General features: G+C 29.7%; 1 protein-coding gene across 1 annotated transcript; it reads right to left on the bottom strand.

Annotated features, from left to right (window-relative positions):
- Positions 1-973: 973 nt before the first annotated feature.
- Positions 974-15437, bottom strand: LOC145841903 (triokinase/FMN cyclase-like). The gene is made up of 2 exons (XM_082949200.1): positions 14054-15437; positions 974-1562 (listed from the first exon to the last, which is right to left on the bottom strand). Exons 1-2 carry the CDS (start codon positions 15435-15437, stop codon positions 1186-1188), a joined length of 1761 nt encoding a protein of 586 aa, XP_082805326.1. The 3' UTR covers positions 974-1185.
- Between the last annotated feature and the right edge of the window lie 10682 nt (positions 15438-26119).

The following is a 26119-nucleotide window of genomic DNA, read 5'->3' on the forward strand; positions in this document are numbered from 1 at the left end:
TAAAATTTGTTGTTAACAAATTTAAAGCTTGCCTCACAGCCTTTGAAAGTCCAGGTATTAGCTCTGATGATTTTTACCTTGTTTTCTTATATCGTCTTACCAACAAGCGTGCCAGCTGCCATGTTAGTGGACAATGTATTAAAAGTTGTATAGAAATTAGAAAAGACTGAATTTACTTAGCATACCAGTAAACAGTAATTTCATGGTAACCCATCATAATGTTCTTTGTAGGTTAACAACTTTAAACTTTTTCGGTTACGACTGGCAAGTTTCAATAAGAACGAAACCTAGGTCTCAAACTACCTAATGCTTATGACCTGATGAATAAGTAGTAATATCAAAACTTGTTTTTTACGAAAATTACTTAATATAAATGTATGCACAAATTATTTGTCAAAAGCATAAATATCTAAGCATAAAAAACAATTACAAATAGTCGAGTGTAAAATATTAATTTAAAAAACTTTTTTTGTACTTCTATTTAAAATTTTGTTGATATGATAGAATTTTACGCTAAATTACTGAACAGCTATAATCACTTTGATAACTCTTACCATTTAATTTTTTAAACTTAATTACGTACAAGTTTATATATTTACTTAATATTTGCCAAAGTTTTATTTATATATTTTATTGCATGTTTTTTTTTCATAATTGATTGTTTATAATTTTTTTAATTTCAATAAACTAATAATACAACACTTAAAAAAAAGTGGTAGAAAGCCTTTCTGTTAATGTTGTAGTAAATTTTTATTGTATAAAAAAAGTAAAAAAAAAATCAAAGAAAACCTTCTTATATAGATAAATTCTTATTGTAAGCAGTATAATTTTAATTAAGTAGAAGTTTAAATCTAACTTCATATTAGATTCTAATATTTTAGCTTTTTGTTTGTGTCGATTCAACTTAAAAACTAAAACAACTGATGCGATTAACTAAAGATAACAGTACGTAAGTAATAACTTTAAATTATTTAAAGGTATTTGTGGAAATATTACAAAAATAGCTGTTACAAACAACCGTGTTTTGATTCCCCAATGTATTAATAAAAACTGAAGTTTTACATATAATATGATTAATTTATGTTGTGATTAAACTTCAAAAATTAACTTAATCTAAGTAATATTCGCTTTTGATAAGCATTTAAAACTAAGTAGAGCGAGACTTTTTGGTGGTAATATAAAAAATTATATACTTAAAAGTTCATCAGATATTGCTTGTACAATGAGAGCTATAGCATAAGCACCTGCATCCATTTTGTTTGCAACAACCTCTCGAGACACATAACTCGCTCTTCCAGCCGACGCTGTAATATATTTTGTTGTCTCAGCACCCTTCCATGCAGCTTCAACGGATTTTTTAATGCAATTTGCATTGCAAGCTGGAATAAGAGCATCTAGCATTGTTCTGTCTCCTAATTTCGCACCTCCATACTTTTGAATGGATTGAATTCCTGATCGAAATGCTTCAAAAAACGAAGAACTAGTTAATTGACAAGTGGTTGAATTATTAAAACTTTCTAGCTTATTTGCTGCTGAAGTAAAAAACAAGCTGTAAATTCCTCCTGAAAAATTTTTGTTAAAACATCAATTTGTAAATGAGCAGTTCTAATTAAAAAATAACAAAGTTTATACATATAAGTTTTATAGTAGTTTTATTCAGAAAAAATGCAGTTATGCAAACTAATGCAATAAAAGTAATTTGAAGTAAAAGTGTAGTTTAAAAACTAATTTAAATCAGAATTTGTAAGATACAAACGTTGGTAAAAATTCAAAACTTATATCTTGCCTAAATAAAATTGTCTACCTATGTACTTCAGTATTTCAACCGCTTTACGCATATAAATAGATTTTTTAAAACAGGTTTTTCTAAGCCAAATATAAAACTGTTTAAAAAAGATATTTACTAAGAGATACTTAAACTCAGCTATTTAAAACAAAAACAGCTACTTTTGAGTGTTGCTGAAAATTGTTTTACAGCTTTTTTAAAGCAAGGTAATTTGCAACACCTTCAGATCTAAGGCGCAAATTTGGGTAAGGTGTATTAGAGATAAGGGTATATATGTTCTTAATATACTGCTGTATTATCACTTAACCTCATTTGCATAGTGTTATGAATGAAAAAAAAAAAAAAACAATACAACTGCAGCCAACCAAGAAACTTTTGATAGCACAGAACTATACAAACAAACATGAGAGAATTATAACGTAGATAAAAAAAACTAATTGGTGTCAGATAGCTTTCTGCGAAAATTAAAATTTACAATTATATAATGCTGTTTTCGTATCAATTTCTTATTTAGACTGCTTATTTATTTCTAACTTTTTACAAAAACTTTCCTGACTTTTCTAAATCAAACTCTTAATTCAAACATATTCTTAAATACATAATCAAACACGTTATCTTTCGCACGTTGCTTGTGGTTGGTCTGATGGACCAGGTTGGCTACGGCGCGAAGAGTGTGGGTCAACACCCCTTTTGTTGATCCCTCTGTCAATGTTTCGCTGGCTACAGCGAGTTTCGGGGTTGTTGACCTTGTCTAAAGTATGATGTATGTTCTCTTTAGAGAACATACTATCCTTTTTGGGGGGCTTGGATCTATTACTCATTATGCTATACCAAGAGTTAGGTGTGGCCCACTAGTTATTTAATTAAATTTAGATATTTTAGATATTTAGATATTTTAGATATTTAAATATTTAAATTAATTAAATTTGATTTGTAAATTTCAGAGATTATTAAGAGCACCAAAAGCAGCTTGCTTCTTAATTAATTATCCACAACAAAGCTTATTTATTCAATTTTATATAACCAATTTACAGATAATTTCAATATAATGATCTATTAACACCAAAGTTTAGTTATTTAAATTTATGCAAAATCAAAAGTACAATTAACTTCAATTTAATTTTATCAACAGCAGAGTTTATTTATTCAAATTTATGCAAACCAAAAGTACAATTAAGTTCAATTTAATTTTATCAACAGCAGAGTTTAGTTATTCAAATTTATGCAAACCACAGTAAAATTAACTTCAATTTAACTTTATTAGAAATTTCAATTTAAGAGACAGAACTAGAAAATAAGAGATTAATGACAATACTCACAATTTAGCACATAGGAAGTTCAGCTTGAGCTTTTACAAATCTAATAATTCAAAACTAAGGCGGCAATTTAGAAAGTTAACAAATTAATACAAAAAACCCCTAATTAGAGAAAACTCTTTTGCTGAATTTAATTTAAAGCCAGAGGCGTTACATTTTCCCCTCTTATTAAACATTTTTAGAATTTTAACTTAGGTTTTTTTAGATAAATATTAGTTTTAAGGTGTTAAACGTTTGTTAAACTGAAAAAAACTTTAAATATAGTCCAGGTGAAAACCATTATACACTAAAGCACTCAACTTAGAGATATATAAGCATGCAACATAAGTTTATAACTTTCTTTTTGTAATTTACATGTAATAATCCGAAATAATATTTTAAGAGATACTTATGATCATCAACTTTATGTGCTAAAAGGTACTTGCATATAACAACATTTTTGAGCTAATTCAAAATCTGGATTTAAACACTCTACTAGCTATTTTTAAAGTAAAATTAAAACTATAAGTATTTAAATGTAGTAAATGCTTAAGACACTTTTTAAGTGTGGTAAAAATGCTTTTTTTAACAAAATAAAAAAGAAATTCTAAAGAAATTGTAAAGAAAAGACTTTTTTTAATATAAATTTACAAATTCCTAATTACAATCATGAGTCAAAAGTTTGTTTAAAAGTCAATGTTTACCGTTCATGATGATGGTTCCTTACTCTTACACTGGAGGTTGAGGCTCGGCCTCTTCTTACTCGCCTTCTCCTCCTCTTCTCTGGTTGCTCCAGCTGCGGCCGCTCTTCTTGTAGTGGTTCTCCCGGAACTCTGGCGGGAAGTTTGGCTCCACTGACGTCCTTCTCCGCGAATTAATCGCTGGCGACCTGGCGTTGTTCACCATCGTCATCAACGCCAACGGATTCGAGGGTCTGCTTGACATCATCAGCAGACGGGTTGGCATTGCCCCCATGGCATCCGAAGGTGTGCTGCCATGTATGCATTTCCAGACGAATCGACATCGTCACTACAATTCTGCTGTACGTAGTGGCAGCTTGTTCTTATTAGAATGGTTCATTCTGAGGTCTCTGGGGTGTGGCAGTTCGACTTACCCCACCAAACTAGATGAGTGAAAGTTATTGAGCCATGATTTTTACAACTTGCTTGGCAAGCTTTCCCAGTGCTAAACAGGAGACAACCAAAACTCAATGCAATATAGAACATTTTAGATTTTTATATAAAACATCACACAGTACCTATTTTAGCTAAGATAATTACAAAAAAAAAATACATGTCTATAAGATACCAATTTTTAATGGTTGTACAAATAAATATAAAATCAAAAACCCCATTAATTTTAAAATTAAAAAAATTCTTAAAGTTAAGTCATTTAACAGTAATATCAAAAAATGCAAGCAGCTTCTAGGTGTTGTACAAAATAATCAGTGAAAATCAACTGTTGCCTATTTGAATAAGCCCTTAAGTAGTATTCATCTAAAAAGTACCAAATATCTTTCTATGCTTGTACAAAAAAACACCAGGTCTCCTGGCTTTGACCATGGCAGGCTTGTAATTATCCAATATTATCTCGAGCTCGTAGTTGTGTTTTGGCTTTGCGTGGTAGGTTGGCTTCCTGGTAATTTCAGGGAAGTCCATTAATAGTCTTTTGCATTTTTCTTCTAACGGAGTCGTATTCTTACCACCCAGATTGATGTGGTTGACTGAAGCGACTATAGGGGTGGGCAACTCAGCAGGTGCGAACAGTCTAGCTGATTCGTTTGACCCCATCTTGCATAGTTGAGAGGTAGATGGCAGGATCGCTAGTTCGTTCTTTCTTAACAGGTCCATGCCAATAATGCCAAAGTGGCGTGATTCTTGAATAACCCAGAACGAGTGGTTGATGGGTTCTAAATTCCCCAATTGAAGTTCGACATCTGCGCTACCAATAGGGTGGGTTGTTTTGTTACCAAACCCCTGGATGGTTCTACTTTGTTTAGGAAAATATTTGTCTATACCGTTAGTCAATTCCTTCGGCAGGATTGAAATTTCGGATCCGCTGTCAACCAAAAAGATAACATTTGTGTTTGAATCCGCTAAAAATAATAGATTCTGAGGGAGGTTTTTCGGTTTGGGTGCAGGGAATTTATTCAGTTGAAAAGTCCATTTTTCTACACTTTTGTCTTTATTGTGATTGGTAGTGTCGAGAGATTTTTGTTGTGGTTCTGGCTGCGGTTGCGCTGACCGTTGGGACTGCCCGTTGTGGTGCTGGCTAAGGTGGCTCGGATCGTTGGCGCTTGTCGTGGAGGTGCTGGCTAAGGTGGCGCTGACCGTTGACGCTGGCCCTGGTGATGCTGGCTGTGTTTGCGCTGACCGTTGGGACTGCCCGTTGTGGTGCTGGCTAAGGTGGCTCGGATCGTTGGCGCTTGTCGTGGAGGTGCTGGCTAAGGTGGCGCTGACCGTTGACGCTGGCCCTGGTGATGCTGGCTGTGTTTGCGCTGACCGTTGGGACTGCCCGTTGTGGTGCTGGCTAAGGTAGCTCGGATCGTTGGCGCTTGTCGTGGAGGTGCTGGCTTCGGTGGCGCTGACCGTTGACGCTGGCCCTGGTGATGCTGGCTGCGGTTGCTCAGAACTTTGGTTCTCATCAGGTGTTTCTGCTGCACTACGTGAGGCTGTTTGCTTTATATGAAAAGTCATCTTTGGTTTGTTTGAAGGTGTGGACACTTCATTTCCTGGATGACTTAAAGTGCAGTTTGAGGCATTTCTGGTTGATCTCGGTTGAGATGGGGGTTGCTGTCGAGGGGCGGTTTTATTTACAAACTGGAAAGCTTGGGTGTGAGATAGTGTAGCCCCAATCACTCTCCCTCTCACTGCGGAGAGTTTGGGAGCTCGTTTTTTGCATGAGGCGGAGATATCACCTGGCTCCTTGGTAGGTCTTGAGCCTTTGAGGTGTGTGAAACCTGGTGGGGAACCTGGATTTGAGGATCCATGTATGTATTCTGTCTAACCTGAGTTGAGATGTCGTGATTTGTCCTTGTGGATGGATTTAGACTTCTCAATTCATGTAATTCTTCTTGTAATTTTCGAAATTCCTCTAGAAGTTTAGCCCGTCGAATTTGTTCCTTCAAATCTTTGATCCCCTGTACTAACTCCTCAGCACTCAGTTCTTGAGGTGGCACTTGAATAGGGGGTCTCCTGTTGTTTTGGAGGGAATAGTCCATGTTTAAGTTGTTAGGTTGGAGTGGCAAGGGTGAGGTTCTTGCTGGAGGAATGGAGCTGTTGCTAGGTGGTCCTGTCACCCTTGGTGGAGGCCCATAGTTGCTAGGTGTAGAATTTTGTTGGGGTGGGTAGCTTTGTCTTGGCAGACCACTTGGATTAGGCTGGTCTCTAGGTTGTTGATAACTGCCCATTTCTGCCTGGGGTTGTTCCTCCTCCACGTCATGGTCACCATATCTTTCGCACGTTGCTTGTGGTTGGTCTGATGGACCAGGTTGGCTACGGCGCGAAGAGTGTGGGTCAACACCCCTTTTGTTGATCCCTCTGTCAATGTTTCGCTGGCTACAGCGAGTTTCGGGGTTGTTGACCTTGTCTAAAGTATGATGTATGTTCTCTTTAGAGAACATACTATCCTTTTTGGGGGGCTTGGATCTATTACTCATTATGCTATACCAAGAGTTAGGTGTGGCCCACTAGTTATTTAATTAAATTTAGATAATTTAGATATTTAGATATTTTAGAGATTTAGATATTTAGATATTTAAATTAATGAAATTTGATTTATAAATTTCAGAGATTATTAAGAGCACCAAAAGCAGCTTGCTTCTTAATTAATTATCCACAACAAAGCTTATTTATTCAATTTTATATAACCAATTTACAGATAATTTCAATATAATGATCTATTAACACCAAAGTTTAGTTATTTAAATTTATGCAAAATCAAAAGTACAATTAACTTCAATTTAATTTTATCAACAGCAGAGTTTATTTATTCAAATTTATGCAAACCAAAAGTACAATTAAGTTCAATTTAATTTTATCAACAGCAGAGTTTAGTTATTCAAATTTATGCAAACCACAGTAAAATTAACTTCAATTTAACTTTATTAGAAATTTCAATTTAAGAGACAGAACTAGAAAATAAGAGATTAATGACAATACTCACAATTTAGCACATAGGAAGTTCAGCTTGAGCTTTTACAAATCTAATAATTCAAAACTAAGGCGGCAATTTAGAAAGTTAACAAATTAATACAAAAAACCCCTAATTAGAGAAAACTCTTTTGCTGAATTTAATTTAAAGCCAGAGGCGTTACAACGTAAAACTATATAAAGCCTTCATTCTTATTTTTATACAGGTTAAAACAACAGTTATTTTTGGCTAAATTCAATCATTTAACTTCCATTACATCACTTGAACCATCTGTTTATGGTTGATGTATTTGAAATAAACAGCTCTATCAGTAAAATATTTGTATTTTATAACTTATAAACATTTAACGATCCCGATTTACTTTTAGTGTTATTTATACGCGATGCTGGTTATTATCTGACTCCGTGCGTTATAAATATATCGGTGATGTTAATTATATGTTTAGAAATGACTTAGCTAAGTTATTTAGCAAAGTCGACTTAATAAATTGCGAACTTAACTTAGACTATAATTTAATGCTTTGCCTAATTGAATAGTTAGATTGTTAGAATGCTTAAACTAATTGTATATAAGAAATCGAGTCTAGAAAACAAAACTGTATCATAATGAATAGAAACTGCGATTAAACATAATATCAAAACATACAAATAACTATTTCAATTCAAAGTTTATAAAAAACAGTCGCCTGCGTACAAGAAGTACGAGGCGAACACAACCTTTAGCACGATATGATATCATTCCAAAGCTAAAACTAGACTGGCCAAACTACTCGCGCTTCACTAAACTTAAGCATTTTTAACTTTGAGAGAAAAGGAAGAAAGAACAGCGCTAGTTGTTACATTCTCTCGACTTAAACTCGCTATTTTGGAGTTTACACTTATCTCTAAGAAAATATTGTCTTTAATTATTTTTGAATCTGTAAAAAACATTAAAAAACAAATATAGAAGCATAAATGAAATTTGACCGTCGACTATCGTCGACTTATATCTTGTTATTTGTAAAATAAATTATTATTTCACTTTGTAAATGCTTTAAATTCCGTAAATGACGCGCAGAATTAAAAAATTTTTAACAATTTACAAAATTAAAAAAAAAACTGAAAGAATTTTTAAAAATTTATTTGCTAGTAGTGCTCGCGAGTCGTTGTTTCCCATAGCGCTACTCGTACATGCTCGGTCTCCTCATCTGTACTCCATTCGGCCACCTTGCTGATGGTAGATCAGATCTCTTTGTCACCTTCGCCGACTTTTTGAAGACTTTCGATTTTCGAGCCGTTTTCGTGCGAAGCTCAAAATAATATAAAGAAGAAACTATTTCAAGTACTTTCAAGTACGTTTATAAAAAACTTAAAAAACATTTATAGATTCAGTTTAAACGAATTATTCGTTATATAAACTTTTAGTGTATTAAAAACATTTTACATTTAACACGAGTTAGTTGAAAAAACAAGCAATTACATGCATTTCAAAAGTTTAGACTTGTTTTCGTAAAAATATATAGCTCTTGAACTTTATACTAATTTATATAACTTAAGTATCCTAGGAAAGTTGTTTTTTAGCGTTTAAATGTTGAATAAGATTTTTAATAGCTCGAATGACCTTATTAAAACTGTGTTTTTATGAGTAAGCTAAAGTGTATAAAAACAAAAAACATGGTAATTAAGTTTTTTATCTGCAATCACTAAGGTTATTATGGTACAACTGTATATTTTATAGTTCAAAGTTTGAACATAAAATTGATGTTTAAAAACAAATTGAAATCAAGTTTAACAAATTAAGGCAATTTTTCAACTTAGTAAGAGCTCAAAATGAAATTTTAAGTTAAAGAATAAACTTTAAAAATACTCCTTTAACTTCTTATGACTCGATTTCGTCCTAAGCTTTGTTCAGAAAGCTTCTTAGAATAGTTGTCTGCTTTAATTAAATAAAATAAATTGCTATTTTGGTGATCTTTACTTTTCGCCGTAAGAGTTAATTAAGTGTAAGGTTTCAATAACATCTTAGTTTAATTTTCCAGCGGTGAAAAATAGCGTTTGAACAAAAACTCAAAGTTTTGCAACGGTTTCTGACCAGTATTTCGATTTTAATATGTTTAAAACGCCATCGGTGAAAAATTAACAAAAATAATTCTCGATTAGTTTTAAAAATGCGTGCGATAGTGTTTATAGAATCTTCAATTTAAAAATTTTTAAAGCGCCATCGATGGAAAATTAACCAAAATAATTCGCGATTATTTTTAAAAATGCGTGCTTCAATATTGTTCAAAGATATTTTGGTTTTAAAATGCCATTAGTGAAATATAACCCAAACTAATTCGTGGTTTGTTTTAAAAATTTGCTGTAAGCTAATTTCTAAAGGTTTTTTGTTATTCGCAATCGTTTTGCGTTTAGAGTAAGAAACGTGTTTTTTTGTTAAGATTTCGCGATCGGGCCTAACATTTTTAGTTTTGTCGTTGTTTGTCATCGCTGATGTGCTCTTGTTTAGAGAAAAGGGCAACTTCCGTGATTTTGTCGCTCTGTCGGCCGAAGTAATGTTGGAAGAAGTCTTTGTAGTCGCTGCTGTGCTTCCTGTCATAGACGAGGATAATTTCCGTGCGTTTTCCGGTTTGACGGAAGGCATATCTGAACCGGCCGTTGGCTTTAGTCGTTCTGGTGCTGGCTGCGGTCGTGCTGACCGTTGGGACTGCCCGTTTTGGTGCTGGCTGAGATAGCTCTGATCGTTGGCGCTGGTAGCATAGGTGCTGGCTTCGGTGGCGCTGACCGTTGACTCTGGCCCTGTGGATTCTGGCTGCGATTGCGCTGACCGTTGGGACTGCCCGTCGTGGTGCTGGTTGGCATGGCTCTGATCTTTGGCTCTGGTCGTTGACTCTGGCCTTAGCGATTCTGGCCGTGGTTGCTCAGAACGTTGGTTCTTAATAGATATTCTCGTTGCATTGCGTGACGCTGTACTTATGACGTCATAATTCGGTTTGGAGACAGCGCGATTGCGTTTTGATTCTATAGCAGCTTTCCAGCGATTGAGTTCGGCTAATTCGGCTTCTAATTCGCGTATTTCTTGCATATATCGGCTAGCAATTGATCTGCGTAGAAGTTCGTCGTATTCGGCTTGTAATTCGCGGAATTCTTGATTAAGATTCTCACTATTTCTCGTATATGAGTTACGTAAAAATAATTTTAAGTTAGCAACATTTCTATGTTCAGTTGTGTTTGATTTAAAAAAATAAACATCTCATCAGGAGGTAAAACATTGGACCATAAGATAAACTTTATTCTTTCGCAGTTGTCAAGTTCGTCGATACGGTTGTAGAACTAAAAAAATTTTTGAATATGTTAATTATCGTCTCAACATCATATACTTCATGGATTACGCCTAATAAAGGGAGATATTTCAAAACATTCTCTATAATATTAAGGTGCTTAAAGGTTTCTCTTAATACAACTTGGTACCGTTCGTGGCTAAAACCTTGGTATTCGAACCATACATTTTTATCAAAATGCGTTTTCTTAAATCTATCGCGCCTACTTTGTCTTTTGTTAATTTCTGCTCTTAACAAATCAATTTCAACGTTAAAATCTATAATTTCGTTACAGGCTGTTATAATATCTTCGAGATTTTCGCGGGCTTCATCGATTACTTCGATGCTCCTATACTTAGGCCAATCGTAAAGAAAGTGGTCATCTAACAAACACGTAAGTTTTGTTAAGCGGTTAGCTACGCGCCCTTCCCATAAAATAAGTTGGTATAGGTCGTTATCTAGACATGAAATTAACCAATGCAAATGAGTTTTTTGTAAGCGGTTAGTCAGATTGTGATTGTACGTAACGTTTGAATATTTGTAGGGTACTGGTTCGGGTGGGTCCGACAAGGGACACTCTGATATTAATGTATTATATATGTCAATTTTTTAATCTTCCCAGTCCCTATAAAGCTGGCAGCTATTAGGCCTAAAATAAAGTATATCCATGATACTAGTGGATTTTGTTTAAAGTCTTAATAAAGTTTTAAACTAATTTCAGGTTACCACTACGAAACGTAGAAAATAAAAAGAAGTTAAGGACTTAAATAAGGTGCGCGTTAAACAACTAGGGTTCACCATTTAACAATTCCGATTTACTTATAATGTTATGTTACTTATACGCGATGCCGGTTATTATCTGACTCCTAGCGCGTTATAAATATATCGGTGATGTTATTCAAATGTTTAGAAATGACTTAGCTAAGTTATTTAGCTAAGTCGACTTAATGAATTGCGAACTAAACTTAGACTATAATTTAATGCTTAGCCTAATTGAATAGTTAGATTGTTAGAATGCTTAAACTAATTGTATATAAGAAATCGAGTCTAGAAAACAAAACTATATTACAATGAATAGAAACTGCGATTAAACATAATAACAAAATATACAAATAACTACATCAATTCAAAGTTCATAAAAAACAGTCGCCTGCGTACAAGAAGTACGAGGCGAACACAACCTTTAGCAAGATATGATATTATTCCAAAGCTAAAACTAGATTGGCCAAACTACTCGCGCTTCACTAAATTTAAGCATTTTTAACTTTGAGAGAAAAGGAAGAAAGAACAGCGCTAGTTGTTACAAACACAACTTGTTTTAAAAAGAAACAATATTTTAGTGTTTCCTAAGATTAAACCTACCTAAATAAAAGAAAAGATATATAAGGAACTTTTACAATTAAAACCTTAAAACAATAACGAACTTGAACAATTAAAACCTTAAAACAAAAAAGAACTTAATCAAAAACAGTTTTTTTTTTACTATATGTACTAAAATTGATTTTCTCCATTTCTTTATTAGGACTTAAACCTCTTCATCTAATGAAAATATGGTTTCCTTCATCTGGTCTGCGTACCGCTTAATTTTCTAAGCAGTTAAAACTATTTACCTCATTTTATTCAAATCGTTCTCAACTGCTGCTCCTACACTTGTCGAAGAGAATCTCTTCTCTAAACCTAGCTACAGTTTATGGGCATTATTTATTTTCTATTTGCACTCATTTTATTAATTTATACCATATGAAGGTATTTGAAATTAAGTAATTTTGTAAATTTCTAGGAAAATTTTGCAAATTTCGTCTGACTTTATAGCATTTTTAAATGATTTTTTACCGTTTGAAGGCTTTGAAAAATAAGGAATTTTGTAAAGTTGAACTAACAAAATCTGATGTATTTTCAAAGTTTGTCAAACTTCCTGACTTTTTTTCAAAAACCCCTATTTTTCCTGACTTTTGTCATTTTTTGAGTTTTTCCTGACCTTGTGGCAACCCTAATAGTAAGTCTAGAGATATCTTAAGTTTTTAACTAAATCTTATTCCAACAAAATTTTGTCTACTTCTATGCACATAAGTTAAGAACCTTTTATTGTTCAATTTTTAATAAATTGTAATATCATAGAAAGAGGTTGTTGAAAAACTTTCAAAATTGCCCAACTCCAACCTTAAATGTCTTTCTTATTCTTTCAGCTATACCAACAGTTTTTTCCAGTTAACGCTTTGTAACTTAATTAAAACGTCTTTTAAATTTAACATATATTGGGAAATAAGCTGGGTCCTTTTAGAAGTAAAACATTATGATTTTTTTATATTTAAGTTCTGTAAACAAAAAATATTATATTTAATTTTTTATACAATTTCTTAAATTAATACTTTCGGGTTTAACCTTTTTTATTTAAGTTATGTTTACAAACAAAAATTTTATGGAACCTTATGCTGTTGATTGTACCATAAGGTGCATTTATTGCATAAATTTCTTTAAGTGGCAAATCATATAAAATACATCACAAAAACGAAACATCTTTGTTACCATTGAAAAAGCTAGTGATTCAAGTTTCAGTACATTAAGAAAATGTACTTAAGTTTTTGATCTTATTGAAATTGAAGCTATTTTTATTAATTTTTTGAAGCCAAAGTTTTGCAAACGAAAATAATTTGATTATACTGTTTGTTTATTTAGTTAGGTCAATTTTGTAACAGTTGGTTATTTAATTTGTTTTCTTTTTTGTTGATTAGCTGTTTATGGTTAACTTAACATTAATGTTTTTTTTGTTTTAAATCCTGAACATATCATTAAAAGGTTTTCGTAGTGTGCGACTCGATAACTAAAAGGTTCTTTGTGCACCACGTCCTAGGACTAAATATTTTAAGCGCTTTTTTGCTGTTCAATAAACTAAAATTAGTCTGACTTGTGGCACTAGGATCTAATATTTTTACTTGTTTTTTTAGCTAACATTAATTTTGCAGAAGTCAATTTTTAAATAAATAATAAAAGATTTTTTTTTATTGAAAAAATCTAACTAAAACTGAAGGTGATTTAAACTAAACTACTATCCTTAGTTAAAAATGCACAAATTTTTAGTATTTAATACAAGTAATCTGCACAGAACTTGTGTGTAACAAAAGTGCAAAGATATAAAATAGCTGGTAGGTTCATACTTAGACTATACACTGATTCTTATTAGATCTAAATGTCAATGATTTCATGTACTGTTTAGCTTTAGTTAAAACAAGTTTAAAATCCAAGTAGAAAAATTAAAACTTTAAATTTTATCAAATCATTAATTGTAATGTTAACTATTAATTTATAAAAAATTACATTGACTAATATAAAATGGTTAGTATTTTGATTTTAAGAAACCATAAATATTTTTTAGTAACTATAAGCTATATAAGTAACTGTAAGCTGTAATTTATAGTAAAAGATTATTGTTAATAAAATTTACTCCTTAAAAAGTAAAAGCTATATTAATTTCAAAGCTATGTGGCAGACTACTTGTACATACACTAAAATAAAAAAAATTAAAACCTGATGCTCCTCCCATTGAGCTTTCAACTGATGTTGCAATCTTTGTAAAAACTTGTTCAATGCATTTAATTGATTGCCAATTTGATATTTTACTTAATATTTCATTGCTACCTCGGGCAAGTGTAGATCCACAATCAGCATCTCCTACACCCTCACCATCAAGCTTATTTATAAGGTTTTCATTTTCTAAAAGTTTTTTGCAGGCTGCCTTAATACAACTGAGTGCAACTGCAATCATTTCTTTTCCTAAGTTTGTACTATTTGAACTTTCAGAGAAGGTTACTTGTGGAGATGTTATTGTAAGTAAATTTTGATGGTTAAGTTCATAACAACTTATTTTAGACTTAGAAACTTTTGGCCATGAAGGAGCATTTGTCTTTGCATCAAGATACTTAACAATATCATCATCTACAATTGTTATGTTAACATTAAAACCACACATATCAAGGGATGTCATTAAATGTCCAATATAGAACCTAACAACGTGAACATTAAAATTCTGTGACAGTTGACTCAAAAGCCTACTTGCTATAAGACGAATTTCCAGGAAAGTTAAACCACCTAAGTTATTTATAATCATGCATACCTGATCATCTTCTTTTAATAAAAGATGAGCGAAATTCGACTCGTCAGTCATATGATTTAGAACTAACTCAGCTGTGTCTTTAGCACTTGCAATTTTAACTCTCTTCACACCAGACTCCCCATGAGCTCCTAGCCCTAATTCCATTTCATCTTCTAACAACTTGAAAGAAGTTCCTTTTCCAGGAACAGAACACCCACTCAAACTTAATCCTATTGTACCCATTTTTTTTGATGAAGTAACAGCTTTGAGAACTTCACAAATGTTGTCAATTGATTTACCTTCTTCTGACATTGAACCTGCAATTTTCATTGCAAATACTATTCCAACAAGTCCTCTGCGACCTGCAGTCTTATCATTTGGCAACAAAGCACAGTCCTCCCCTACAACAATAATTTCGACTCTAATACCTAATTTTTGTACAGCTCTTTCTCTTGCAATACCAAAGTTCAGTCTGTCTCCAGTATAATTTGCAACCAATAAAATCACTCCTTTTTTGCTTGATACTGATTGAATAGCAGCAAATATTTCAGAACTAGAAGGTGAAGCAAATACATCACCACAAACAGCAGCAGAAAGCATGCCTTTACCAACAAATCCTGAAGGAAATGGCTCATGACCAGAACCACCACCAGAAATTATTGTGACATGTGTTGATTTAAAGTTGTTTATATCATCTCTTAGAATTACAGAATGACCTTCTAATCGAACTAAACCTGGGTTTGTAAATGCAACATTGTCTAGTAATTCATCAACACACGTTTTATAATCATTTATCAATAACTTGTTAGCTCTGGACATTATTTTTTACATATGTTTACATACCTGTTAAAGACTTTTTGATATAAACGTAATACTTGGTTTAAAACTAGTCAAATATGTACTTATAAGTAGCAATATATTTACCCACTTTTTTATTTTAGAAAAGATTAAACTTACTAAATACAACTGGTTTAAAGGCACTTGTGTTGAGTAAGTTTAATATTTTCAAAACTAATTATTATGGGTAAATGTTTTGGTTTCTTAGAAAATCTTTTAGAGATATTATAATTTAAGTAAGTTATAAAACTAGTTTAAAAAAACTATAAAGGTATATACATTAATATTTATACAACTCTACATTTTACAAATACAAATACTTGAATGTTCTGTTAGACACAAGAGCACATTAGTTAGTTTATTACAATAATATCTTAAAATATAAATCAAAATGTACATGAAATTAACAGGGTTGCCAAATTTTTTTGAGAAATTTCTTCCAGTTTTTCTGAATTTCTTCCAGGTTTTTTAAAGTACAGGTTTTTGGGTCTATTCGTAGTTTAAAGCCAAGTTTAAGGTGGTTTAAAAATATTCTAAGTGGTACAACAACATTGAAAAGATACTACAAAGCTACTTTAAACGTGTTTTTTAATAAAATAAAATTTTTGATGATGATAAAAGTATTTTAAATATATAATAGAATTTTCATGTCAAATTAAAGTTTTAGTACTTAACTTATAAAAAAAAATGTGCAAATTATTTTTTTATATTTACAACCAGGTTTTGGTGACAAAAAATTGCGACCTCTTTAAGTACTTAACATGTATTTTAAGTTCTTAACATGTACTTCAAGAACTTATCATGTAAAAATTGGTTAAACTTCAAGGTTTTTCCAGGTTTTCTAGTTGTTTTTGTTAAATATTCAGGTTTTTCAAAATTTCTCAAATTCCAGGTTTTTCCAGGATTCCAGGTTTTTTGGCAACCCTGAAATAAGCAAAGAAAGTTTAGGTTTTTTACGTCACTATATAAATCATTTAAAAATATAAGACACACTAAGTTTGCATTAATGTTCAAAATAATTTGAAGTAAAAACTAAAAAAATGTTCATAATTACTAAAAAGTTCATTTTGTCTAATTAAAGCTAGATTTGATGCATTATATATGGGAACGGTTCGCTTTAGTACGAGGGGACACTGTTGCACGGGGACACTTATGCATGAAGGGTAACTTTTACATGAGAGTAAAAAAATATATATATAAAATAAATAAATGGCAAAAATAAAACAAGAAAAAAAACATAAAAAGATTAGTTCATAGAAAAAAAAATACCAAAGGGTAAGGGTTAGTGGTAACAGTTATAATAAAAAGAAAATATCACAAAAAAAAAATAGAGAAAAATAAATTAAATAAACTAATAAAAAAACAAAAAAGGATAAAAAAAAGTTACTGACCGAGGGTTAGGGGTAACAGTAATATAAAAAAATATATATACCTAATAAAAACTATTAATCAAAAAAAATGGTAAAAAATAAAGTTTTAAAAATATATATATAAAATAAACGATTTACTAAAACCGAGGGTTAGGGTTAGAAGTAATAGTGATAGTAAAAAAATAAAAAAAACTATTTTAGTTTTAATAAACAAATTTTAAAAAATTTCAACCTGTGCCCTTGTGATAAAGTGATGCTCTTGCAAAAGAGTCGGAGTGCGAAAGTGTCTCCATGTGCAGAGTGTCAACATGTGCAAAAATGTCACCTTGTGCAAAAGTGACACCCACCCATTAGATATATACTGGAGCAGTGGTCTTCAAGGTAATCAAAATCTGTGAACCCTAAAATACAAAATTAAAATTCTGTGTACCCCAATGTGCGAATATCTAGTAAAGTTTCAAATTTCCCCTTATATCTAATGCAGGGTTTTCCAAACTTTTTTCCATCGTCCAACAAGATTTCTCAAAAAAAAAACACCTAAAGCCTTCTTTTTCGCTGTATTATCAACTCCAGAATATCTAGTGTAAATTTTAAATTATGGCTGTGTGGCTCCCCGTTTTACAACTTGTGTCCCCATTAATTTCCTAATCTTTTCCATAATATCTAGTATATGTTTTAACCTACCATTAAAACACCTAAGATTTATTTTTCTTTTTACTCTCCATCATCAACTCCAACATATCTAGTGAAAGTTTCAAAATTTGGGATAAAATTTTTAAGTTACAACTCATGCACCATAAATAAACTTTGTGCACCAAAAAAAAAACTATGTGTGCACTGGTGCACACTTTGAAGACCACTGTACTTGAGTACTGGATTAAGAAATTTGGTAATTACCTAGGATGATGTTGCACCAATATCAAACTGAAAATATATTTGATTTTTTGTCTTCTAACAATATTTATAGGTTTAAATTGATATTTTATAAATACATAAATAAAATTAAACTTATTTATCGAAAATCATTAAAACTTAAATATTTAATCGCTTTTATTTGACAATATAAAGCGATTATATCAATACAATGATTTGTATTGATTATGATATTGTAAAATAAAGTCAATTAAATATTTTAGTTTATCAGAAATATATTTTATTTTTACTATGTATTTATATAGTGTTTTTTTCTTAATATTTTTAATTAAACATATTAGGCTAAAAACATCAATTTTTATTTGTAATCTTGGTTAAAAAAGACATCAAATACAGTTTATTATCAGTTTGATATTAGTGCAATATTATCCTAAGTAATTACCAGAAAATTATATATTTAATTTAAATAAATCATCTTTCTAAGGGCCCACTTAAGGGCTTTTAAATAGTATATTTAGATAATTCAGATTTTATAACATTTCAATTTTTAAGTAGGATTAAATTTAAGTTATGGTGGCAATTTCATGGCTATAATTACATTAACAAGAAGTTAAAAGCGTATCTGAAAGACTAAATGCTTAATTTTAAAACTTTATTTATGCAATTCTTAACAAAACGTTTAAGTACTTTACTTTATTCTTAAGATCTAAAAACTTACATATGGGTTTTTCAGAGCTCTAAGTTTTGTTGCCTAAGTTCTTGTAACGGTTCAATAATTATTAATATAAAAAAAAGCATTATTAGAAAAACAACTCAAACAACTAATTTGCGTTGGACAATCGATTGTATTTTTATTTTACAATTTTTAACAAAACGTTTAAGTACTTTATATATATTCGAAAACTTTGCAGCATTTAGTGTAGTATTCGTCAAGTATTCGTGCTATCTTGTTTCGGAGAATTCCCCTACAATGAGTTAATGTTGGTCTTTGAAAATGATATGGGCGTCTTTCCTAATGTCTGTAGTTTTGCAAATCAGTCTTTGATTTTTAATTTTTGACGTAGTTTGTTCAAAAATTATTTCACAAAAAAAAGTCATTTTTTACCGTAAAATAATAGTTTCGGAGAATTCTCATATAAGGAGTCAAAGTTGGTCTTTTAAAATGGTATGGGCGACTTTTCCAAGGTCTGTACTGTAGTTTTGCAAGCAAGTCTTTATTTTTTTATTTTTGACCTATTTTGTTAAAAAATGACGTCACAAAAAAAGTCATATTTCGCCGTAAAAAACAGTTTTGGAGAATTCTCATATAAAGAGTCAAAATTGTTCATTTATAAAAGGTATGGGCGTCTTTTCCTAGGTTTGCAGTTTTGCAAATCAGTCTTTGATTTTTAATTTTTGACGTATTTTGTTCAATAATGACGTCACAAAAAAAGTCATTTTTCTCCACAAAAAAAAACTCAAAGAAAAAATTGTTTTTAAAATGTTTTTCAAATAACAGTCTGATTTATAATAGTATCCTTCATAAATTGAATTAATTTTGCAAGCAAACATTACATTACAGTAAAATTTCTAATTAAAAACTACACCAAAACTGGTATTATACATTGCTTTATTATAAATTTTATTTATGTTGTAATATATTTTATTATACAAAGAATTAAGCAAGTAATTATGATCGTTAACTATTGACTTATACAAAATTAAGTTTATTTTAGGTCTTTTTTCTTAGCAATTTTTTACAATAGTGCACTTAAATTCAAGTTACTTTTCTTGTCCTTAAAAATTATTTCCGTAATATGGTTATCCATTTTTCCAAATGTATTCAACCTGTAACGAATTTTATCTAAATTCTAAAGAAGGTTAGTTTGAAATAATAAACAAGTTTATAAGTACTAGTTCTTCGGATTGTAGAGCTGTTTAATTATCCTACTTTAAACTTGATTAGTACTTTTGATATAACTATATTTTATTATATGAAGTTATAAGTTATGTGACTTTCATTTGAGTACGGTTTTTTGTTGAGCCAACAATTACAACATCTTCTGCAACTTCATCAAAGTTTTTATTTGATTTACTTCTGGTTGAGCGTTTTAAACTAGTTGAAGCCTGTTACCAAACAATTTTGATAGTTTTTTTAATAAATCAAGTTTAACCTGGAACTACAGCTGGTTTTTTGATTACACTCCCTGTTGCGTCAAAAAAGAGGCTTGTTTTTACTTGTGTTTTTAAATGTTTTGTTAATATTTCCAATCCTATTATACATAATAAAAAATTATTTGAAAATATAAATGAGTTTAAAGTTTAATATTATTACCTTTCTCGGTATATATACACAGCAAACTTGTCTTTATTTAGCTGCTAAATATAGCCTTTTATTTCTCTACTTTGTTCGTCTTCTACCTTATACGTTTTTTTATTGTTTCTAGTTCTTCGAACCGATTATATCTCGTTTGGCTGTTGTGGAATTGTTAAAATTTTGGTAATTTGAGATGAGTAAGTTCTAGAAAGGTTATAGGTTGTAAGAAGAAAATAGGTTAATAGGTATGGAGAAAAGTAATTTGTATTTTGTAAAATGTGATTAACCTAGCTGAAACATTTCTCCCTTGAAACTGCTGTTAAGCTGAGCTTTTGAAACAAAGTGCACAAAGTTTTTTTTATCCTTGAATCGATTTTTTAAACCGTTTGCAGTAAAATTTCAGTACATAGTAGGGCTTAATTTTTAAAAAGTACTTGTTTACTATCAGGTTAGTGTACCCTAATAGTACTGTTTTCCGATTTCACTTTATAAGTGGTGATATTTCTGCTTCTAAAACTTCCCATAAAAAATGATTAATAACTTCGTTTAAACTTCTAAAATTTTTCTAAAAAGAGTTTATTAAACTTTAAAATTAAAAGACTCTGTAAACTGCATATGCTTTGATGCATTTTTTTTTCTTCCTTGTGACTATCAACCTATTTTTGTTTATAAATTTATAAAAATTAAAAACATAAATTAAACTATAAAGTTTACTTTTACTTGCTCATCCAAAGTATCACTAGACAAACATTCTCTGTCATAACATTTCACCTGTTTGTAAATTTATAGAATGTCTTAAAACAGCTTCGTTTTATTAAATTAATATAAAAAAAAGTATAAAAGAGAAAGTTATATACTCTTAAAAATTAAAAAATATTGCTGTGGTAAACGTAAAATTATGGATTAAAAAGAAATATTTTTGTATTCAAAGCAAAAACGTAAAAATTTTGATAATTTAAATAGGCTTTACTAATATAACATTTATAAAAGCTTTTATAACTTATGCTGATCAATTAGACAAGTTAGTTATAAATTAATGTTCAAAAGCATCCAAAAAAAATTAATCATAAGAATATAGCGTCGTGAGTAAAAATACCTCTTACATAATAGTTTTTATTCTTTATCTTTTTCAGTGAACAACAAAAAAAAGAAAACTATTTTTTAATGTACCATAAAAAAACCATATTAATCAAAAATTTATTTACTAAACAATTTAATTACTCAAACTTTCAATACAAATTAAACCACAATAAATTTGTATGTTTTACAAACTTTAAAAATCTTTTCAAACGGCTATCAGGAAATAGCTGACTTTTTACTTTATTTACAAAAGTAAAGCAACTTGTTTTAGTTAACTTTAAACTAAATTTATTAATTTAGTCAGTTACTCTATTGACTATACTTTGAATTGTTATAATTATTTTTGAATTTTACTACTCATTGTACTAGTGTTTTCAAACACTATTTAAACTTTGACAGATAAATATTTTGTTCATTTGTTTTTATAGCTAGTTTAATGTTTTTTTTGTGTGCCGTATGTATGTTTTTCAAAACTTTTTGTACTTAATTTTTATTTCATATAATATAGTTAGGTAATATTGTTTAAAATTATATAAGCAGTTAAGACTTCGACTAGTGTAACAAACAAAATTTGAATTTTTTTGAAATTGTTATTTAAGCATTGAAAATTATTATATTTAAAAAACTTTACAAGTTGATTTTATATCAGATTGGTTTATAGATTATATATATAACTTAATTAGGTTTAACAAGTTAATTTAAAATTATAAAAGTATCTTGTAAACTAAAGAGCTGAAAAAGGACGCTAATACTTTTTTAAGAAATAAATTTCTTTTTTTTTGGATATAAAGTTTTTAAAACAATTAGAAACTTAGTTGCAAAATTACAACACTTTATATAGATTCTTATACTTTTTTATCAGTTAATCCTCATTATGGGGAAATACACTAAACATATATTTAAAAAACGATTATTTTTCTATGACTTAAATTCTAAAAAAATCGATAATCAAAAAAAAAATTTTGAAGAAGACGCTAATACTATTTTAAATAACAAATTTTACCTTTTTCGAGGAGAATTCTCCGAAGCAAGTTTTTTTATAGCAAAAAGTGACTTTTTTGTGACGTCATTTTTGAGCGCAATACGTCAAAAATTAAAATTCAAAGAATAATTTGCAAAACTATAAAACCTTGGAAAAGACGTCCATACCATTTTTAAAAAACCATTTTCGACTCTTTATTGGAAAATTCTCCGAAAAAAGTTTTTTAAAACGAGAATGACTTTTTTTGTGACGTAACTTTTAGTAAAAGACGACAAATATTAAAAATCAAAGACTGATTTGCAAAACTACAGACTTTAGGAAAGACGCCCATACCATTTTAAAAGACCAACTTTGACTCCTTATATGAGAATTCTCCGAAACTATTATTTTACGGCAAAAAGTGACTTTTTTTTGTGACATCATTTTTGAACAAACTACGTCAAAAATTAAAAATCAAAGACCGATTTGCAAAACTACAGACCTTAAGAAAGACGCCCATATCATTTTTAAAAACCAACTTTGAATCTTTGTAGAAGGAATCTGCGAAACAAAGTTTTTACGGCAAAAATTTAATTTTTATTGTGACGTCATTCTTGAACAAAATTTAAAAAATTTAAGACTGATTTGCAAAACTACAAACCTTAAGAGAGACTCTAATATCATTTTTTAAGACCAATTTTGACTTTGTAGCATAATTCTCCGAAACTGTTTTTTTAGAGAATCATAAGTAGAAAAAAAAAGCTACTATTGTGACGTAACTTATAGTAATAAAAGATTATATACTTTGAAATAAAAACTGTTTTCTGAAACTACAGACCTTTTAGAACAAGAAGGTACTTTTTTTTGGTTAAAAATTAACTTTTATATGGTAAATTATATTTCAAAAAAACTTCGAATACTTGGCGAATACCTGGCGAATATTTTGCGAATACTACGCTAAATGCTGCAACGTTATTCAAAAGATATAAAAACTTACACATGGGTTCTTCAGAGTTCTAAATTTTGTTGGCAAAGTTCTTGTAACGGTTCAATAATTATTGAAAAAAAAGCAGTATTAAAACCACTTTTAACCCGGTCATTTCTAACCCAGTCACTTCTGACCCAATCATTTCTAACCCGATTTAATTCAATCGCTTCTAAACCGATCATTTCTAACCCGATCACATCTAACCCGATCACTTCTAACCCGATCACTTCTAACCCGATCGTTTTAACCCATTTTACTTCTTTATTTTATTTTTATTTCTTAATCTTGGTTTCAAGCAAAAACAAACTAGTATTAATAAAAGTATTGAATTAATAATAAAACTTTAAATTTTAAGTCTACTTAAGACATAACAAATTTAATGTGTTAAGTAAAAAAAAAAATTGTATAAATTTTTATTTTAGTGTTAACTTAACATAATTTTAATTTAATTTTATAACCTCATTTTTTGATTTTTCAACCTACACATAATTTTAAATTTTTCATTATTTTATACTTTTTGTTTTTTCAATCTACTTTTTCAATCTTGAATTGAACTTATATTAGAACTATTTTAAAAATACAAAATTTTAGAACCTAAAGTTTTAGTAAATAACTTAATGGATAAGAGTTTAAGAAATATAATCATTAAATTAAAGTGATATCAAAACTAAATATTTTTGAAAAATAACTAGAACAAAAATTAAAAAAAAAAAAGTCATCGAATTTCTGATGAAACGAATCCTTATTTTGCTTAATATAAAGATTTTGTCCATTGGTTTTATGCTCATTACAAGTAGACGCACGAACGACAACTGTTTTTATTTATAAAACAATAAAACTTTTATCAACTTGTTTTGCTATAAGTACAAGTAGAAGCACGCACAAAAGTTATGCCTTTTAAAACATATAACTCTAATTAACTTGATTTATTTTGTGCACAGTAGAGTACTTATTAACAGGCGATCTTTGAGTTTTTGATTTCAGGCAAAAAGAAATCACAAAAAACCAAAAATTGGCAAATATCACAAAAACACACTGTTCAAAACTAAGTGCTTTGGAGTATTTTTCATACTGGCTAGATTTATTTTCTGAAAGTAACTGAGAATGCTTTACTTTTTGACATTAAATACCACGAACAACACAGTAAATTTTTTAGTTTTATAGGCAGATCTATGTTTAAGGGCATTTTAGAAAGCTTAATAGTCAAGAACTTTTTTACGACCTACCTTTACTGTTAGTTGCTACAATTATAATGTCATAAGAGCGGAAAATATTCAAAGTTAAGTTGAGCCCTTAACATCGTAAATGTTGATTAGCTGATGAAGTTTACATTAAAGTTGTTGTTTATAAAAAACAGTTGTATGATTCCGGAGTATAATTTTTGTTGTTCTCAATATTATAGTAATAGATCATATTTCCTGTATTTTTTTATTCGATATTTCGAGAAGAAAAAGAGAAACCTACTTCAAGGTTCTTATTTTTTTTAACATCACTTTGATTTTGAAACTAAACCTAAATTTAAACTTTAACATACATTCAATAATAAGATTAAAATTTAATTAGTCTTGTTTTATAAATAAAGATTTGTTTTTTTTTTTGTTAAAGCGCTTTTTTCCATCACTAACACATATCTTTCTAGATTTTTTATATAAGCACTGACGAGGTCTTTGACCGAAACTGAGTTTGCACTAAAACGTCTTGAAAGAATTTGATAAATTACTTTATTTATAATATTTTTACTCTGGTAATAAATTTATTCTAAATTATCGCATTTAGCGATATTAGGTAATACAAATAAAAGATAACAAAAATATCATATGTGTAAGATAGTTAAAACTATATTTATTGATTGTATAAATCTCGAATATTTAATTCATTTCAAAAGTTGAGAACTAAAAAAGTTAACTAAAAAAAGCTTTGAGTGTCTATTTATAAAAAACTATAGTAGTAATAAAAGGTATTTATGAAAATAATGATAATATTGAATATGATTATATATTGTTTATTGAACGACAAAAAAAAAGCGCTCAAAATATTTTGTCCTAAGACTTGTTGCACGAAAAACCTTTCGGTTATTGAGTCGCACACCACGGATACCTTTTAATGTCTTGTCCAGGACTATTAGCTAGTATATTACAATTGCATTTATAGAATCAAGTAATGTTAGTGTACTGGATGGTTGAAAATAACTTAATTAACTTTATTAGCAAATAAAAATAAAAAGTTTTTCAATAAATAAGTTTAATTTATTTAGTTTTCATGATAATTTTAAGGAAAAAGTACTGTTTTTCTACAGAAAAGATGTTTTAGCTAAATATAAAGTTTTGTATGCAGTTGAAATTATTAACGTGGTTTAAATGTCACTAAAAGCTAAAGTATTTTAATTTTTCTATAAAGAGTTTCTGTTCGTATAACATCTTTAAATAATTTTTATTGTTTAGGACTTTTATTATAATAAAATGCACTATTAATTATTTTAATAAATTTTGTTATCATTTTAATAAGCTCTTTACTTTACAGTAAATTTAGCTAAACAGTTTTGCCAGAACGAATAAATGTACTTTTAAGCAATAAAGAAACAACATAATAACCTATATGTTAAATACAACAGATAGGTTTGCATGCAGTATTTTGGACTTAAAAAAATATTTAACATCAATAACAATAACGAAAAAACTCTTTAGAATATTGTTGAAACATTGTTTTGTAGAAAACCTAAGTGAGTTATGTCGTTACTAATTTTACATGGCCCGGTTATACGCACGAATCAGGGCACACACTTTTCAGCTATATTCACAAGAACTCCTTTTTGTTGTTGGATGTTTATTTGATAACGAACACATATGTGCTTTTAAAAAAATAAAGGCATAAATAAGGTTCGCACTTTAATAAGTACACACCCGCCTAAGGTACCCACTAAATCACAATAATGATTAAAATAGATTACTAAAAACAATGATGTATATCTTAAATGCTTTAAAAAACTTACTTGTTTTACTTTTTAAAATGCTTACAATGTAAATCAACTTAAAGATAGCTTATAAAACAAACAAAGCATAAAGAAACAAAGTAATTTAAATAAATAACTTATAGACA

The sequence above is a fragment of the Thalia democratica genome, chromosome 8, assembly GCF_965202585.1.
Source record: "Thalia democratica chromosome 8, ktThaDemo2.hap1.1, whole genome shotgun sequence".
Lineage (NCBI taxonomy): Eukaryota > Metazoa > Chordata > Thaliacea > Salpida > Salpidae > Thalia > Thalia democratica.

Bases quoted from the DNA above. Each gene is read 5' to 3' on its own strand.
- LOC145841903 (XM_082949200.1), bottom strand. From the start codon at position 15,437: ATGTCCAGAGCTAACAAGTTATTGATAAATGATTATAAAACGTGTGTT. The intron at 1,563-14,053 runs GTTTTAATTTTT...AAAATTTTTCAG, and splicing joins CTCAATGGGAGGAGCATCAG to GAGGAATTTACAGCTTGTTT.